Here is a 19,907-nt window from a genome sequence, read left to right as displayed (position 1 = left end):
CTGCTGAATTCTGGCACTAGTGCTATATGATTACTTCTTTTCTTTGTCCTACGTGGGCCAGAGGGGCTAACTGAGATGAGGACAGAGTTTCCCCGTGTCAAAGGGTGGCTGTGCGTTTCAGATGTGCTGTCAGGTCTTGGTTGGGGATGGCTCCTAGAAACAGGGTGTTTGTATCTGTGGTATCCTTTCCCATAAAATAAGGTAATGGAGTTCATGTTGCTGAGGTAGTCAGGTGGAGAGTCTGTAGCCCTCTATACTTTATTTGTATGCAACTCTGGGCATTCTGTTGGACAAAACCAAATCGTTAGCTCACTAGAATTTGACCAACCCTGTCTTCGAAGCCCTTTTCATGCGGCTTGTGGATGTTCTGCTGTGTGCAGAATGAGGAAAGCCAGGCCAGGAACCTCCCACAAGGCTGACCCACATTCTCCTTTGCCTCTTAGTTCTTAAAAGCCAGGAAGAGCACCCTGTCTTCTTGCCCTATGCTTATAGTTCCCTATCTACGAGAGTTGTGGTTTGAGAGGATGCACTCAGGGCTGTGATGTGGGATGCATCAGGATTAGGTCTGTCTCTTAAGTGAAGGCAGGCAGAGGTCTGTATTTCAGGTGGGAGACACAAAGACATTCTGTGTTTAGTGTTTGTTCAAAGATCCATGCTATGAATGTGCCAATCTGAGTGCTACCAGTCACACACCATCTGTTGCACAGATGTGCAGAATCTGACTCCTCATTCTCACCTGAGTGCTTTGGTTAGGGCGGTGGGGTCCCTTGACTTGCACCAGCTGTGCATGCACCTCTGGTGTGAGATCATCCAACCTACCCAGAGACACATAGAAATAGGGTTGCAGAAGAGCCTTTGAGTGTGACTCTGAACTCAGGCCCCTTACACAGAAATCTCAGAGATTGCCTCTGTCAAGACAGTATTGCAGTGGGAGTGGTTGGATGGGAGAGAGTAAAGGAAAGAGATCCAGGGTCCTCTGTGGCTACATCCTGAAAGGGTACACATCTGTTTGCCTGCCTGGAATTACTAGGTGACCAAGGCTGCTACAAGTAGCAAGTGCTTCCTTTAGGTGTGAAAGTGCTTTGTGCCCAAACTAGGGAGGCATTGGCACTGCCACTGTGGTGGAAAGTGCTCTGTATGCAGAGGGATTTTCTGGGGCACTGTAATTTCAGTGGGAAAGTAATTGACAGGCCAGAATAGAGCAGCTTCTGGAGTTAAACTTCTCCCAGCAAGTGTAACCCCTGAAGCGTGAGAACAGATCTAACTTTGGCCTTATCCCTCTGTTCCCAAACTCCAGAATGACTGGAAATTACCCTACGGAGTTTGAAGGTTGAGAAATAGTAAAAAATACAAAGAAAAAACAAACAATACCCCAAAGAAGTCATGATGGCAGAAGGAGTTTACTAGTTTTTCATACTACTAGACTCTCTCTGTGGTGGGATAATTGGGACTAAGGGAGGTTTTCAGAGCTGGTGTATTAACCAGAAATATAGGAAGGAGTCATAGAAGTGCATAGCTTATTGATTTCCAGATAAAAAGCTGGTCAAGCTGAAGTTTGTCAGGCTCTTTCTTGTAGAATTAGAATTGGGCCCTAAAGGGGAGGCTAAATTCTCATTTCTCCTGCTGCTTCTTCAGGCTGCTGCTGCTATTCTCTGGTGCTAACCCTTGCTCATGGCAGCTCATGGAATGAGGGGCACTTTCTTTTACCTTCTTGCCTGCATGAGGCCTTGTTGTCTGCACTGCCTCCCACCCAAACAACAGGCTAGGTGGAGAGCTGAGGGAGTGTGTCTTTCTGCATGCGTTGCTTAGCCTTGTTTTTCTGTGTGTTTGTGTGTATGTGTGCATGGTGTGAGAGGGTGCAAACTCAGCTCATCTGTGAGGAAGCCTCTAATTTTGCTCTTAAATTTACCCCTGTACTCGTATCACCCCCTGACCCCTCTAGGTGATCTTGGGGACATAGAACTCATCAACCCATTCAAGGGTTGAGATTCTTAGCTGTTTTGCCCTATCTGCACAGCACTTCACCCCACCAGTGACGTCATGCCATGTCTTAACACCATGTGCTCTTAAACACGTTAGCCACCTCCCTTCCTTCCCTTCCCTGCCCTACTTGCACCCCCTTCACAAACATTAACCCCTCCTCTCTTGTTTTCCCTCCCTTTCTGACAGATGTGAAAAACCGAGACGGTGAGCAGCGGAAAAGAAGGGGGAACAGCCCTGTTTCTGGAGCCTGATTTCTCGCCTGGACAGAAAAAAAAAAAAAAAAGACAAAACAAAACACTAATCCAAATGAACCCTAAAAATGAAGGATCGGTAGAGCACAGCACTTTCAGTACGGACGATGGACTCCGGAAGGAACATTCCCCAAGGCACCCGCCGCACAGAATTCACCTTTTGGTTTTGAACTGTTTTATTTTATTTTTCTTTTCATGCTGCTAAATAACAGAGCCAGGAAGACTATAGGGGTGTATTTGATGGGTTTTCCCATGCATACATATATATGTGTGTATACATGCATATACATATATATATATGTATATATATTTTAACCACATCTATATATACATATATGTATATCTTAACCACACACACACACATATATATATAATATATATATACTGATTATTTTTTTTAACATTGCTAATGTTATTGGTGTCTTCACTGGATAATACTCGACTGCTGTGGACACAAGCGGGCTACTTGGGGCATAAGAAACAAGCTAAGACTGGACTTGAGTAGAAGCGCTGGGTGTAAACTTCTTAACTCTAACTGACTTGTGTGGCCTCCGCTGTTTGTAGAGTGTGCTGTACCACAGACCACCTTCTCCTTGCCTGGGACAGGGAGGAGAGGTGATGGAGAGGATGGGCAGGGAGTTCCAAAGAGTGGCATCCTAGGGTGTGATGGGTCAAAGGCCAAGGAAATGGCCGTCTGCGTGATCAAGGATTCCTCCTCCCCTCTCTTCCCCCAACCTTCGCCCTTACTCGTCTCATAACCTGCCTGCCTTGCTGGGACATGGGATGTCAGTGTACATTTTGCGTTGACTTTATTCACTATAGAAACTTTGCCAGAGAGACATGCTGGCTTCTCTTAAGGATGGTGGGCAGCTGATGCGCACTAACTTTCCATTCAAGGAAGTATCACAGGAGTCTAGATTTCCTGCCCTTGGTGGCTGCAAAAGGACACGAGGCCTACAGTGTGCTGAAGCAAGAATGGGGACCGGTGCATAGCCACGCAGTTGTTCAGCACTGTCTGCTTTCTTCATGCACAGAGCTGCCACTCAAGAGCATCCAAGATGCTTATGGAACATTTCTGGAAAGGGATATTAACCAAAAGTATATACACAGTAGGGGGGGTGTGTGTGTATGTGAATGTGTGCATTTGTGTCTGCGTGTATGTGTGTTTGTGTTTTTATCTCTTTTTTATATATATATATTTATTTTTATACATATATATATATAAAAAAATAATATATATGTATGCCAAGATTGAAGGAGGGAAAAAAAGCAACTTTTGCTGCCTTCAGTTTGCATATGCAGTGTGAATGACCCTTCAGAACGTCAAGTTTTGTTGTTTTTTTTAACGACATACTGTAAATACCAGGCCCCTTTTCCACATCTCGGGCTGGGGAGTCAAATGCCAAGGCAGCCAGAAATCCCTAAGCCGTGTCTGAGAATCTTGGCTATGTGTGTATCTGCAAAATACACTGTGGTGTATGTGAAACCCACCCTACACACGCGCGCACACACACGCCCCCCTGAAAGCGTGTTTGTACATCTATGTGGATATATATAATCTAGTTCTGTGATTAAAATTATTATTAATAATAATAATAATCAAAAAGGTACTCGGTCTGTGTCAGAATGCTGCCAAACATCATCTGCAGTTGAATTTTCAACGCCTGATAATGTACAACACGGAAAGCTTCCAAAAAGACAAGACGGTCTAAAAACAGACTCACAACAAGCGACTACTAACCACTAGGAACTCCCCACCCGACTGATGGCTTTCAGAAGGAGGAAAAACACAGGGGTGGGTGCTTGCATCTGCAATGTATGATACTCATGCTGCATCGTGCGCAAGACGAGGCTTCCGATGGGGGGGGGAGGGAAGAGAAAGTGTTTTATATACTTATTTAATATCCCTTTTTAAATTAGAAATTAAACAGATAATTTAATTAAAGAGTAGGGATTTTTCAGTATTCTTTGTTAATATTTAATTTCAACTATTTATAAGCCGTACCTCCTTTTTTTTTTTTTTTCTCTTTTTTTTTTTTTTCACTCCACTTTCCCCAGTATCTATGCTACAAAACCTCCCTTTGTATATAGTGTAAATTCAGCCCAAATTGAACTGCCAATCATTTCATAATAGCTTATGCAGGAGATGTTAAATGTGAGAATGCCAAAGCTAAGGGGGACATTGTAAGATATGAAAAAGAGACTGTCAGGAGTTCCAACTGGAATCTGCTTTTCTCATGGAAGCATCAGTCAAGGTGTTGCAGCAGAGAGTCAGAGCAAAGTTTATCTATGGAGTAGCTAGGAGAGCTTCTCAGCCAGTTTTCTAGTAGAGTGTTAGAAACTAGTGCAGCTTCTGTTTAAACAAAGAGAACATTGTGTAAATATACCCTAGGAATATGTATTTTATGCAAGCTTGATTGCATATTTTAATTGCACTATAATCTTTAAACGTATCTGGTTAGTATAATTTTATTTTTTAATTAAATCAAAATTCTTGGTATTAGGCAAGAATTCTGATGTCACGTTTATAGTTCATTAGATTCATAATTAAAATGTGTAACTAGACTGAAGAATTAGAGAATATTTAATTTGGAAAAGCATTTTCTTTCATTGTTCCTGTAGCAGGCTGAGCTAGGTTGCTACAAACGATTTGTAGAAGAACCAACTACAAAAGCTCCTTGCAACAGGAGGATTTCATTCCATTGCTAACATCTGCATGGATATAAGACCAATACATAATACATTTTTAAAATCCCTGTAGCCTGACTGTTACAGGTATGGCTCCACCTCATCCTCATGTATTTTTAAAGCAACACCACAATGCAGAAATAAGAAAAGAGTGAAGTCCTAATCTTCTATCAAAACTGGATAAACGTAGGTAGGGTCTCATCTTTTCCTGACTGCTTGTACTACTTCAGGCAAAGAAAGATGTGGTTTTGCTTAGGATAAACCATAACACATGTTCTGCCCTGGTACTTCTACTCTAGAAATTACAGCAATGAATGGGTGTTTGGGAAGGGTGGTGGGGAGTACATATTCTGCATAAGAGAAATTTTATCTCTAGAGGAGATATGTGTGATGAAAATTCATTGACACTAAATCTGTAGACTGGATTTTTTTCTTTCTTAGCAAAGACAGGATTGATAATGAACAGTGAGAACATGTTTATTTCAACTTTTTTTAAGCCGTTCCTCCTTTTTTTTTTTTTTTTCTCTTTTTTTTTTTTCTTTTTTTTTGTACTGGTTGTGTATAAGTTTAACCTCCCTGTTGTCCCGTCCCATCTCTCCCCAATTGTTGGCAGAGTCAGTAGCATGTTATGGGCAGTTATTTAATTAATTTCTCTAACACCTACCCCTACACATTCCTATTGAGACAAGGGTTAGATATACATCTACATACTATATATATATTTGGCTATGTGTTTGTATATATATATATATATGTTTATGTATATGTGTGATTCGGATAAAATAGACGCTACGATTTTTTTATATATGTAAAAAGAAGAAGCAGGAAAAATAGAAAATTCTACATCTTGAATCTCTCTCCTTTTTAATTTTAATATTTGTTATCATTTTATTTATTGGTGCTACTGTTTATCTGTAATAATTGCGGGGAAAAAAGATATTAACACTACATATTGTGTCTAGTGAATTTTTTCAAGATATTCCTTAGTACATATTTATTTTTAAACAAAGAAATTACAGATATATCTTAAAAAAACGACGACGACGACAAGAAACAAACTTTTTTTTGTATTAAAGAATTTAATTCTGACCTTGATTTCCTTTGCCTTCTCCTTCTGCCTTGCATCCTGGTTTTCTTCCATTGTGTAACAGACCCTCCAGCATTGCCTCTGGAGGCTACAGGGCACCAGCAACCTGCCCGTCAGACGCTTGGATTTGGGCCCAGAGCCTCCAAAAGCATCTAGGGTACCTAAAGCTCCTTGACATGAATGGGAGGTAGGCACCAAAATGCATCTGTGGAGCTCAACCTGAGTTCCCCGCTCAGTGAGAAGAGGGTGGTCTGATGGGCAGGAATGAGGGGGCAGGACTTGGGTTCCTTCACAGCCTCTGATGCCAAAGAGCATGGTGATGGCCCCAGCCCTGCCTCCCTCTTGTCAGGAGGCAAGCCCCACGTGCTGGGCACTGTACAGGCATGAGTAGACAATCCTGGTGGAGTTTAGAATCCAAGGTGAAAGTAATGCTTTGAGCCTGCCCTTCACTGGTAGTGGACTGGGTGTTTGCAGTTGGAGCAGCGTGTGTGTAACCAGCTGCCAGTGATGGCTCAGCAAAAGCCTCACCATCCTGGCCAACGTTAACCAAAGAATTGTTCAGCTCTGACTGTGCTCATCACTTTGTGAGGGATCTTGGTGCTGTTGCATTTTTTGTGATCTGCTTTGAGATCTTTGGGAGGAAAAGTTGGAAGAAGTGTCTTTTCCTCTTCAACCATGGAGGTGAGTGTATCATGTTACTCATCTGGCCAGTGGGAGAGGAGAATGCAGGATGTTCCTGCATGTCTGGGAGGTGACTCTCGTGGGTTAATACTCAGTTCATGGCTGCCTCCATCCTGGTCTTGTGAAGGTAAAGGATCTGGCTTTTATTTAGGGCAGACTTAGGTAGCTTAACAGGTGGATCTGCAGTCATGGCCTCTGCAGAGGGTAGAGTGGAGGAAAGAGGACAAGTACTTGAGAAGGCACTGATTCATCTTGTTCAGTGGCATCTTGTGGAGTGCAGCGGTGAGGTGAGGGAGTGGGGCCATGCATGGATGCTGTTGTGTGAAGAAACCAAGGAGTTGCTTCCCCTGGATATTCACCACTGACTTTTGGTTTGTGAGGATCTATGGACTGTTTTGCAGATGACTGTGCCAGGTAACAGACAGCAATCCTATCCTCGGTAGACCTGCATTGTTTCCGTGAACTGGGAAATCTTTACAATTCAGAAAATTGAAAGTATTTATACTGGCATGTCAGTGTTGCTCCCCTAGGCTGAGCTGGATGTGAAATCTCAGCATGAAAGAACCCAAGTTTCTTGCATGGATGAGACAGTGGGTCACTACTGTCAGTTGCAACATGCCAAACCCTGCCCGCTGATGGTGAGCTGAGCTGGCCTCTGGTGCCTGGAGGAGAAGAGCATGCTACACTCCTCTCTTTTCCTTCCTCTGAGGGCTCAGGAGAAGTAGGACACCTGCAGAGCCAGGTGATGTGGTATCCACCTACTCTACGAGGCAGCGGCTGTGCCTGACCGGATGGCATGTTCCAGCTGGTACATCTCCACCAGTGCCAAGGATTGGCTTGCATGTGGTCACAGAAGAGCCAAGGCAGCTGCCTCAAACCGCTGCAGCGAGAACCTGCTCAAGCCAGCTCTGAATGACATACCTGGAGCCCTGGAAGCAGTCCAGGTCTTCTTTATCCTCCAGGGTGAGAATGGCTGCGCTGTCACCTCTTGTGAGGAGAACGATCACAGCTCAATGTTGGAGAGGAGCTCAGCCTGGCTGGAAGGCCTGAACATGGGTGAGGACCCCGCTCCTGGAGGATTTGGGATGCAGGAGCATGGCTGCCCCTCACCCTGCCCAGCCTAAGCCCACATCTCACACCTGGCTCGTGTGTTCCCTGTCCCGAGGTGAGGCAAGGACACGTGGAGTGAGGCCAGGTTTGCAGGCTGGCGCTCTGATCTCCGCGTGCAGCCTTTCACCCTCTGCACAAGAACCTTCCCTCAAAGGCTTCTGGTCACGTCCATGTTTTGGTGGCTGGGTAATTAAAATGCTGCCTCCAGTCAGCTGGCTGGGTGCTTTCCTTGTGCCCGCTTCATTTATTCTGTGGGTTTCACAAAGCGGAGGCACTTCAACAGGGAGAAGAGGGTGTCCTGGCAGACACAACAGAAAGCCTCACCAGCAATGGGAAAAGGGTGCTTTTGGTTGGAAAACCTTCTGCCTTTCTCGTCGGGCACCAGCTAGCTGGTTTAACCCCTTGTTGCTAGTGTCTTATGCTGCTGATCAGATCTATAAGTCAGCCAGGTTTTGCTTGGACTCTGTCACCATCTGCAGCACTTGTTAGAAATGCCACTGAAGCTTCTGGCCTTCAGTGTGCTCCCGTGAAGGACCTTGGAAACACAAAGCAAATCCATCCCACTGGCCACGTTGTCCACTGTCTGCTCTCAGGAGCTTTGGTAGTGAGAGACAGGTATTTTTATCACAGACTACGCAGTGATGGTGAGGGGAACCTCCTGTGCTTGGGACACCTGAAACTTGAGGCTAATCCCAATTGTCTAGCATGATGCTTGTTCCCACTGCCCTGTTTGGGACTGGAGCAGTGTGGCCCCACGGCACTGTGCCACCCCACAGGCCCTCATTGTGCCCCACAGCACTGCACACCCTGGAGCGTGGTGGGGCTGCTGAACTGCTGGCCATACCAGAGGGACCAAGTGCTGGTGCCTGAACCTCCAACCGAGTCCCCCCGTATCTCGTAGGAGGTGGTGAGTTGCGGATAAGAAAGGGGAGGTGATATCCACTGTACCAGCAGCGAAGGAAGGTGTGAAAGGAATACAAAGAATGCCTGACCACAGATTTGGGGAAGCCTTTCCCTTTGATTTGGAAAGCTGGGAGGACCATGGGGGTTTTGCACCACAGAGGGCACAAAGGTCAGGTCCCTCCTCAAATGTAAGTGGTTTGCTGTCAGCATGCACTGGGGAGGGGTACACAGGTGTCTCTGCTGCCCACCCCAAGCTGCCCATCTCCTGGCCAAGCCTGGTGCACACAGCAGTGGGAAGTCACCATGCTGCAAGCCCTAGCCTGGCAAGGCAGGGGTTCAGCTGGGGTGTTACTTTGACACCTCCTTTGTCAGCTATTCTGGGAGCTGTTGGTGCACTCTGTGCTTGGAGCATGTCGCGTGGTGGGAACCGGGCTGGGAAAGGCATCTGGCTCTGCTGAGAGCTCTGCCAGGACTGCTGCAGAGTGGCAATTACTGCTGAGCACTCCCCAGGGAGGTCCATGTAATGCTGGAAAAATCTGGGATGCTGGTCAGGATGTTTTGCTCCTAGACTATGTGGTGCCTTGGAGGTGAGAATCTTTGGCTTCAAATGGCAGTACCTCTGAATCTTGGTTGAATGGCTCTGTGGTGAAGGAAGGGTGTGTCTCATGAAAACTCTTGGGCCTTCTATGTGCAATTCCCTTCAATGCCATCTCACTGCCCGTCCTTCTCACCCACAAAGAACCTGCTGGCACGGAGGGCAGCCTGGGCCACACACATATTGATGCCTGGGGAGTGTGTTCGTGTCATCAACCTCTTCTCCAGAAGCTGGGCTCCCAGCAGCTCTTCCCACCTGTGAGTATCAGAAGCAAAAGCCACAACTGAGCTTTATGAAAGACACATTCCTTTCAAAGAAACTCCTCACCTGGCTGCTTAGAGGCCAGTGAAGGTGCTAACTTCTAAAAAAGCAACTTGCTGTTGCTCCACTGTTTGTTGTTGTTTGTTTGTTTGTTTTGCTTTCTTTTGTTTTGTTTGTTGTTTTTTTTTCCCAGCTTGAATTGGCTCATTACTATCTCAAGTCTTACTATCTTTCCTTATGTTGGGCAGCTTGCCAGAATGTTCATGCCTTCTTCTTTTGCATTCCAAGGACCTCACATCTGGGAGAAGCAGCCTGGAGACTCCTGAGCAGATCACGTTTCTTCTTAGGTGTTGTTGCTCCTGGGGAATAAGGAGCCACTCCTTCTTATTTTGATTTATCTCACCACTGGAAGTGTGGTAAATATGGGGGTAAACAGCACTGGATCTGATTGTTTCCAGTCTCCATAGGCACCATAAATTATGAGTCATAGGATCATCCTGAGTTACTTGGTGACTAATCTGAGGCTGGTCTTGAGGCTTAGGGCCAGTTCCTTGCTTGCAGTACTGGCTTGCCAGAGCTCTGTGTTGTTGGTGTGCAGAGTAGACCTAATGAATAGAGGGCACCTAGAAGAACTGGCTGAGCTGCCAGAGGTGGTGCTGATGAGTCAGGGAGTGGCACTGCCCTCTGCACTAGTACCCCACTGGAGTGGTTGGATGTAAGAGGTGCAAGAGGCTGGGACATTTGTGAGTCACTTTGTGGGACTGAGTGTGACTCACACCCCTGCCAAATTATGGGGACCAGTCACAGACTCAGACACATCCCAAGAGGAACAATTTCTGGGTTGAGGTTGTCTTGTCAACCAGTTGAAAATGTGCTGCTGTTCTGAACATGTCTACCATTGTGCAGGTTGTACCTCACAGCCTAACATTTTGCACTTCCTGAATTCTATTCTGCTTTTCAGTCTCAGTTTTCTCTGCCTTAGTTTCACCCTGTTGCTCTGTGCTTGAAAATGTGTCAGTAGATTTCTCTTTCTCATCTCACATAAACCCCTCACATGCTTGTGGAGTTCCATCACATCTCCTCTGTGGATGTTTCTTGGCCAGTTACATAAAATGGTCCTTTCAAAGCCCCTGGCATTAGCTCATTAAGCTCTGCCCTCGATCATTGCTGCTCCTGACAGCTTTCATATATACCAATAACACTCCTTTTCCTTCAAAAGTTGTCTGCTGCTGAACACGCTCAAATGTGGATCACTCTGGAATGACAGAAGAGGAAACAGGCAGCTGGCTCTGAACATATCCCCTTGTGTTCCTCTCTAGAGGCATCTCTCCATGGTTGCTCTTTCTCAGCCTCTTCTGGCAGTTCTGCTTTCCAGGGTGTCCCCTCCTGCCACAAAGCAGCTTTGCCCCAGATACATTAGCTTATCTTTTCCCAAGTTAAATCTCATTTTGTTTCCTGCTCATTTCTAATCTCTCTAAATCCTTTTGGAGGGTTTCTCACTTTGCAGTGGGATTCAATCACTTCTGGTGGAGGTGCCAGCTCAGGGAATTCATGGGCGAACCTTCTCCTTGGTGCTGCTGATTCAGGAGGGTGCTCTGGCTCCCAGTGCCAGCATGGGGGTGGTGGTGCCCCGCAGTGTGGGTGCAGGTGCAGCCCTGCGTGTAGCTGTGTTCAATCATCTGGTGAGCTCTATTTCTCCCTCACCATCAGATAGGCATTGCCTAGCACAGCTGGAGGAACTGTGGGGGTCAGTGGGTACTGGTCTGTAGAGCAGAGCAGAGCAGAGGTATGGGAAGTGAGGGTGCTCGGTTCAGTTCCCTGCTGGGCCACTGATGCTCTGCTTTCCCTCCCTGCCTTGACTTCTTCATGTGTAAGATGAATTCTGCCCTCCTTTTCTCGGACCCTTGGCAGATGATCAAGTGCAGCTCACAGCTTATTGTTTTATTTCCCGTTAGTAGAAGGCTTCCCATCTTGCTGAGGGATCTCCATGCACTTTTCCAAAAAGCTGGCAAGTCACTGACCCCTCACCACCCAGTCACAGCTGCAGTTATGTCTCCCTGCTCCTCTCTGTCATTGGAGAGAGAACCTCCACAGGTATTTTGGTACCGACAGCATCTCCTTCCATCTGTTCTTTGGGAAGGGGAGAGAAGCATATGGGGTATGGGGGTGGAAAGGAAGGGAAACAGCAACACACAACTCAGGAGGGGCTTTGCTGGCTGGGAGAGATAGGGCACAGTGCAAAGCTGATGAGGGAGCAAGGTAAGGAGTGCCCTGTGAGGTGGGAGGATGAGGAGGAGTATGCTGACTGTCTCAGGAGTGGGGTGTGGCCTGAGATTATTTGGCAGCCCTGGGAGCAGGGAACCCACCCAGTTACAAAACCTCCTGCACTCCCATGGACACATCTTTCACTGGTGTAAGATGCTTTGAGTGTTGGAAAACTCCTGGTCGGGGTTTGAGGAGTGCCTGAGCTGCCAGCTTCACCAGCACCTGAAAAGCCTTCCCTGGGCAGCCCCTCAGCCTCCCTGTGCCACAGAGAGCCCTGCTGCAGAAAGGATAGTCATGAGATGCTGTACTGCTGTGTCCGTGGCTATCAACTCCTTGGAGTTTCCCCTCTCTGTGAGGTGACCATGCAGGCAATAAAGCAGCTGCTAGAGCCCAGGGTAGCCAACACTGAGAATCCTGTGCTGCTTGTGTCAGCACAAGAGCCTTTTGGTGTGCAAGACTACCTGCTTTTAGTCAAACCAAAAAGCTTTCAATCCTTCATACCTATGAAAAAATAAGGTTGAACATGACCCAAGTACTACAAAAGCTCAGAAGGCAAATATCCGCAGATTGTATTAGCTTTGAAACCTCTGTGAGACTCAGCTGGGTGGGTGCTTTGTGGCAATTGCTTTTCTCCTGGCCTTACATCCTGCCAGTGAGTCCCCTTGGACATGCTTCAGATTGCTCGCCAGGCTCTCACCGTATCCCTTTACATCCAGGTTCCACCCTATTTTTAATCTACTCCCCATCTTCTGGTGTTGTCAATCTCAGACCTTTCCCTGGCCTGGAAGAGGGCTGTATATATGTCCTTGTCTTGCTGTGGATATTTTTTGCAGTTTTTCTCCTCTTTTTAAGTCACCTGAGCCCTATTTGCCTTTTGGGTTGAGAATACAACACACAAAACCCAGGTATCCACAGCAACTGCTAAATATTTTTTTTCCAGAGGGTACCTTCCAGGCCTGTTGGTGGAGTGGTGAAATTTTGGCTGTTCTGTGCCAGGGTATGTCACCTTGCACCTCTCCAGGGGCTGGTTCAGAGCACAGCTTCACTCCAAAGTGTCTTTGCAACCCTTTTAGGCTCCTCGGATGTCTGAGCACCATGAGCCAAATCCATTAGCTCCTCATCCTCAGTGTCCTGGGATCATTCAGCAGCGACCAGAGCACCAGCACCCCGTGGCTTCCTCATTGGAGGCTCTGCTCCGAGCACCAAGTTTTCAGTTTTTCTTTAATCGCATCACCAAGTTTTAATGCCCAGCAAGAACTTTGACCCTTATCCAGGGATTAGTTGTTATCCTTAGGAGCTTTCTGTGGCAAGCCTTATAAAAGAGCTTCAGCTTTGGAGAATGCAGGCAAATCACGTCCACTGGGTTAATTTTCTTTATTAGCTGACTACCTCGTTTTTCCATCCACAGCCCCTGGATATTGTCTCTTCACTCTGGGAGAAGGGCTGTTCCCATCAGTTCACAGGAAGTTCATTGCCAGGATCCTTGTGGCCACCCAGCCACCCTCAGCAAGAAGGGGGAAGCTTGGCCTTGGTGGAATTAAGGGAAAATCGTTATGTTCCCTCCTCAGGCTGTTTCACATCCCACCCCAGGAAAATTAGGCAGTGATGGAGGACTGCCAGACAGATCCTGTAAAGAGGCAAAATGTTTTAACTAGGAGGTGTAGAGTCATCTGCGGTTAAGCAGAGGTAGCAACATCTATTCAGCTGTTTAGCAAGTTGTCTTCATTAAAAGAAATGTGGGCATCTGTCTCTTTCCTTGTGTCTCTGTCACAGCCTATTTCAAGTATAATCCTGTTTACTGTGCAAGATTTTAGTAAGGCATAAAAGGGGATTTTTCTTCTGGTTATTGACTTACTTTGCATGTGTCTGCAAGGTACTCGGAAACGGGAAAACTGGGAGCACAGTGTGTTTTGCTCTAAGTAATTAGGGGCAGGATTCACAGGTATATTCTGGCTGCTTTCAGCCTTTCCCGTGACAGAAAGCAGCTGCACACCCAGCATTAGCCAATCTGCTAATAGGCTGTGTCACAAGACACAGCATCACCATGTCTCACAAAGCAACTGCATTGTCCTCTCTAAGCTTATTGTGCAAAATATCACGAGAACACCACCAAATCGTGTCCTGCAGACCATTCCAGACTAAACATCCATGGCCCAGCTCCCTGACCCGGATTGGGGTCCTTGAGGGAGGAGAGGAGGTACCTCGCTTTTGCTGTGCTGGGAGCACAGGAGGTCTGTGTGCTTATTTGGTATCTCCATGCAGACCTGCCTGTATGCGTGGTCTCCAATGCATCCAAAGGCTACTAATTTTCTTTAGATGACAGAAGTGTGTGGAATGTGTTAGTGCCAAAATCAGTCTGTGGGTACCTCTGGACCAGGTCCTTGGCTCTCCCACTCCGGGTGGCCAGGTAGACTGAGCCCTGCACCAAAAAAGAGTGAGTCTTTTGAATCCAGGGTGCTAGCTACTGCTGGATGACCAGTCTCTAACTTGCTGAAAATGAGGAGGTGTGGGTAAAGATGAAAGGCAGAGGAACAACAGGAAACCTGCTTGGAGGCTACTAAAGAGAACAAAGGCAATTTCAGACAGGACCTTTTAGCCAAGATAAGCCGAAACTGCAGTTTCTACGTAAGATTTTTTTTTTTTTGCCAACCCCTGTGTTTTGGCTTGGTGTAAAAGAAAGTGGCTAAAAGTTACAGGGTTGTGCAGTACAGGTGATCCTGTACCTTGGCACTATGCCAGAGCTGCGACTCCTGGGTCCTCTCCCCAGCCCTGTGCCTTGCTTGCTAATTAAGGCACCGTCAATCACTACTCCGGTCTCTGCCTCAGTTTCCTCATCTTTTACTGGTGATAACAGTACTGTGATGATAACAGTACTGAGCTGCCCTGGGGGATGATCTGTGAATGAATTAATGGCAAGGAGTTAAAGATGGATTAATTGGTATCCTCTGTCAGGTGCTCAGAGATTCCACGATAGCAAGCACCGAGCCAAAGTTTTATGTGCTGTGCAAAGCATGACTTTTGCTTACATTGCAGCCTGTCCCTGACTCTTTGCGTATCTCTGTGTGACTCCAAAGGAAAGTAATTCCTTGAATAAGACAAGCACTCATCAGTCATGTAATGTTATTCCCAGGTGTGCAGCAGCAGTCTGTGTGGGCAGGATGGAGTACCTTCCCAGTTGCAACTGCCATCCCCTGAAGCAACATGTAAAGAGATAACAGAAGGGTAACATCCTCCAGTAGACCCCCACATGTTCCCTATGATCACAAAGAAAAGGGAAAAAAATAGGTGAAAAAGAGCAAAGTTGGATGTTGCTTGTAGTGTCCCAATGCTGTAGTGTTTTAACAGTAAACTGATAAAAGCTAGGGAGCACATCTCTGGAGGAGGAAAACCTGGAGAGTGAAAAGCAGCACACCAAGTCGGCTGGGAGGGCAAGATCAAGGACTGGAAAGATATGTCTGCTGAGAGCTGCATTTGGCCTCCATCTCAATAGTATGTGAGTCTAGAGTATGACAACTGCTTATTAGGTTTCAAGTTTTTTCAGTCTCTGAACTCCTGCCCTTCTTCCAGGCGTGTTTCAGAGCTCTTCAAAGAAGTCAGATCATAGATCTCTGGAAAACACCCAGTGAAGTGCCTTACTTCATTACTTCTTCTGGATCACTAAGACATAGTTGCTAGAGCCACGATAATTTCTGGGACACGAGTAGATCACCTTTGGTGGATAATTTCACCCCTCTGCACCTCGTTTTCTTTCTCTGTGAAACAGGAAGCTAAGACCAACAACCTCCTAAACAGCAGCTTGGTGCCCAAAGGCTGGAAGGGACCATGGGACAGGAGCAAGGGGCAGGGGCAGGGCTGGAGGGGCACATGTGAGCGAGATACCCAGAGGACAAGGTCTCTTCATGGATTGTGCCTCCAGTGCAGCTGAGTGCAGGCAATGGGAGGAAAGTGGGTGCTCAGTGCTGGCTTCTCTGCTCTGCTCCCGTTTGCACAAGCTGCACCGTGTGTTACACAGTTCCCCCTGGGGAGCTGGGGTCCCCCAGTCCATGGGGGCTGCCCTGCGCCTTGGGTCAGGATGCTCTGTTTGTAGCCCTCTCCCCTGCCCATGGCAGGTCACCGAGGCAGCCAGGCACCCACCTCGCCCCTCGTCCCCGTGGCTTCTGCCTCCAAAGATGGAGCCTCTTTCCCCTGAGAACAGAGCAATGTGGCAACGCTCTCAGACCTTGGCTCGTAACAACAGTAACCTCCGAGCTGCTGACTGTTGCTCAGCAATAAACACCACTGGTGCTATTAATAAACACTATCTGTCAGCCTTGGTATTTTTAATGCCGGGACACTGTGCCCTGGCATGTGGAGCCACTCAGGGACTGAAGGCTGGATTCAGAGACGAGTCTAATTTCTGGGACACGAGTAGATCACCTTTGGTGGATAATTTCACCCCTCTGCACCTCGTTTTCTTTCTCTGTGAAACAGGAAGCTAAGACCAACAACCTCCTAAACAGCAGCTTGGTGCCCAAAGGCTGGAAGGGACCATGGGACAGGAGCAAGGGGCAGGGGCAGGGCTGGAGGGGCACATGTGAGCGAGATACCCAGAGGACAAGGTCTCTTCATGGATTGTGCCTCCAGTGCAGCTGAGTGCAGGCAATGGGAGGAAAGTGGGTGCTCAGTGCTGGCTTCTCTGCTCTGCTCCCGTTTGCACAAGCTGCACCGTGTGTTACACAGTTCCCCCTGGGGAGCTGGGGTCCCCCAGTCCATGGGGGCTGCCCTGCGCCTTGGGTCAGGATGCTCTGTTTGTAGCCCTCTCCCCTGCCCATGGCAGGTCACCGAGGCAGCCAGGCACCCACCTCGCCCCTCGTCCCCGTGGCTTCTGCCTCCAAAGATGGAGCCTCTTTCCCCTGAGAACAGAGCAATGTGGCAACGCTCTCAGACCTTGGCTCGTAACAACAGTAACCTCCGAGCTGCTGACTGTTGCTCAGCAATAAACACCACTGGTGCTATTAATAAACACTATCTGTCAGCCTTGGTATTTTTAATGCCGGGACACTGTGCCCTGGCATGTGGAGCCACTCAGGGACTGAAGGCTGGATTCAGAGACGAGTCTAAACTGGTGGAAGGTGCTGCATCGTGCAGCCTTGCAGCCTGTGCTGGTTGCAGGGAGGAAGGTCTCTGCTCTCTTTGGTGTATTAGGCAGGATCCAAGTTCCTCCCCAAAAGGGATTTCCTCTCTCGCTGTCATAGACTGGGATAGATCTAACAGGATCTCTGGACCTGTGTGAGTCAGAGAAAATACTTTGGCTTTTTCCCTGTGATGTGCCAGTTCATTTAGCTGAATCAGCAGGGGAATGCTGCCTACTTACACACTGTCTTTGGACTCACAGTCCTGGTATAGGAGGTTTCAGCCACCAGACTGAGCTGTGCTGCCCTGTGCACAGAGGCTGTTGAGAAAATCCTAGTGGGATTGGTGCCTGGATCCTGTCTGCTGTGCATGACTCCTCCACTGACAGCCTGGAAGAGAAATAGGAAGTAAAAGGAAGTGTGCATGGGAGCTTGTCATGTTGTACTGCCGCTCTTGGCTGCTTCCACTCAGCTGGGATGTGAGCCGTCCCTGCATCGAGCTGGTGTGTTTTTGCTGGTGATCAGTCTATGCCCAGGAGAAGCCAAAGGGGGCTGGTGTGGTGTGGCAAGGGGGTCTGTGTGGGAGAGGGTCCAGGGCAGTGGCAAAGGGCTGGCTTCACCTGCAGCCTCAGCATTTGGCCCTGGGAGTGCAGCTGGGGTGGTAGGTGGGTGGCTCCTCCTATGCTCAGGGGCAGGGAGTGGGGTGAGCCAGGGTGGGGTGCAGGTGAAGTCAGAGGGAAGTGGGATGGCCCCGGTACTGGCTGTGGCTGGGGTGCACGCTGGGGGTGCTTCACCCTTTGCTGCTGTAAGTGCAGCAAGAGTGGCTGCAGAGGGTTTTGGAGGTGTGGGGTGGGGGCAGGAGGAACGGCCGAGCAAACATTGAGCTGGCCAAGCAAACAGCTGCCAAAGTGAAACAATCATGTCCCGTTCTGGTAAAGCTCAGCAAATACTGCGTAAAACCTGCTAATGGCAGCGGTGCTTGCCCTAGTCATCAGGTATAGCACTATCAGAGGGCAGATACAGAGCAACCCAGGGAGGCAGGGAGAGGTTGTGCAAGAGAAAGCTCTGGCCAGCATGACTCAACACTCACCAGCAGTGGCACACCTACAAGAAGCCCATTAAAACTGAAAGGAAGAAGCCCAAGCACCTTATTTCTTCTCTTTGCTGTAAACCGTCTCTTCCCCCATGTGCACATCTCAGTGCACGTGTCAGTGACGGCAGCAGAGAGAGCTGCAGTGTATTGTAAACCCTGGTTCTTGGAGCTGTACAGCAATTCTGGAGAATTAGTCCCTGAAGAGCCATTAGGCCTGAAGAGCTTCCAGTGATGCTTCCAGATCATTATAACAGAGTACACATGACCAGGGGAAAGGGAGGTGGGAGAACCAAGTAACAGAGATAATTCCTTATCCCATCACTCTAACCCTCTCTAAATTCTACACAAGCCTGGCCCCAGGCCCCCTGGCTCTGCTGCTGTCCCTCTCTCCTCCCCTGTGGCCCCTGCCAGCCCAGCCCCAGGCCCCAGATTGCTCTCTCCAGCCCAATGGGCTTGTCAGTGATATCATCCAAGGATCATTTTTCACCCACTGCCTTGGACTCTGGTTTCCGCAGAACCAAAGACCCTGATGTTTGGAAACCCTTCTAAAGACTGAAGTAGCTGAAGCATGGTACTGCCCTTGTGCGCTGTGTACACCTCTGTGTTGGGCTGACAGTGTCCATAGTACAGTTGTAGATCTGTACCTGGGACGTGCCCTCAGCTTTTCGGGTGAAGATGAGCACCGTCCATCTGTGGGCTTTTCCTTGCCTGCTGGCTGATTTCTTGCACGTGCCCGTGAAGAAAGTACCAAACTAGAGAGAGGACTTCTATGTGTCCTCACCTAGAGTGTGCACAGTGGAGACACAAGCAGAAAGCATGTCTTCTTTATGCCTGCCCCACACTGGTGTCCCTTGCTGGTACATTGCTGTGAAATCAGCCTCATTTTTCTGCTCTCATTAAAGACACCAAAACTTAGGTTTACCATGAAGTGCTTAGTATACAGCTCTAGGACTGGCCTTGGAGGAAAATTCCCTTAACTCACTTCTCCATTAGTATTTTACAAGGAGATAGCTAAATCCAGTCATCCCTTGGCTATGTCTGCATTGCATTCCAGAGGTGGGATTGCAGTTTGGTAAACATACCCTATCGAGCTTGGGTTTTACTCTGAGTTTTAACCTAGTTTTCTGCCTGCTAGCCTGGGTACCACTAGCTGCGTGTCACCGAGATGTCTGGATTCAGACCCTTCCCGGGCCAAGTGTGGCTGTCTGCTGCTGCTCATACTCTCCCATTAGTCCCCAGCTAGTTTCAAGCTGGGTCAAGGATGTCTCCCCCATCCATCCTCAGGATTTTGAACTGCTGTTCTTGCACTTTATGTCAAACTCCCACCACATCCTCCAGGCTAAAGCCACCACGAGCGCTCGCCTTCTCCCACTACTGTCCATACATGTCTGAGCTCTTGGACTTGCTGATTTAGACTGAGGTGTGCAGCCCTCTTGCAGTTTGAAAGAAGGGATCTCGCTGCAAAGGCAGGGGCTCCTGGAGGTGTGCTGTGTGCTGCAGTGTGGTGCCAGCCCTCTGTGCTGAGGGTGTCTTATGCTGTTCTGGACAATTATCTGTCACAAAGCAGGCAGGTCATCCTGCCTCATCCTTCCTCCCTGTGCCACTCTCTCCTGCCCTTATGGTGCCCACAGCATGTATTTAGGCAGGGTTCTCTCTCCCAGCAATACCATCCCAGGCTCACTGACTTTTATCTGATTCGGATTAGGTTTCTTTCTGCTTTTCTCTTCCCTCTGTTGACACACAGAAGAGTGATACCCCCACAGGGGAGCATCCGGACATGCTCCAAATGATGTCAGCTTTGATTTATTTTTGTTTAATATCATGTTGCTTACTGTTGCCATTACATGGAGTTAGCTTGGTTAGGGAAAGCCTGCCCTTA

At 48.0% G+C, this 19,907-nt stretch overlaps 1 protein-coding gene across 1 annotated transcript in view; it reads left to right on the top strand.

The window, feature by feature from the left end:
* The window catches only part of VEGFA (vascular endothelial growth factor A), a 140,629-nt gene extending 138,379 nt beyond the window's left edge, over window positions 1-2,250 (top strand). The window contains exon 7 of the mRNA XM_010006237.1: window positions 2,170-2,250. Within this exon, the coding sequence (XP_010004539.1) occupies window positions 2,170-2,191 (22 nt within the window). The 3' untranslated portion in view covers window positions 2,192-2,250. The remainder of the gene's footprint in view (window positions 1-2,169) is intronic.
* The last annotated feature ends 17,657 nt before the right edge of the window (window positions 2,251-19,907 follow it).

This window comes from Chaetura pelagica, unplaced genomic scaffold (assembly GCF_000747805.2).
Source record: "Chaetura pelagica isolate M959 unplaced genomic scaffold, ChaPel_1.0 scaffold271, whole genome shotgun sequence".
NCBI classification, from domain to species: domain Eukaryota; kingdom Metazoa; phylum Chordata; class Aves; order Apodiformes; family Apodidae; genus Chaetura; species Chaetura pelagica.
Note: the sequence above shows the minus strand (reverse complement) of the source record. Positions and strands in the feature narration are given on the sequence as shown.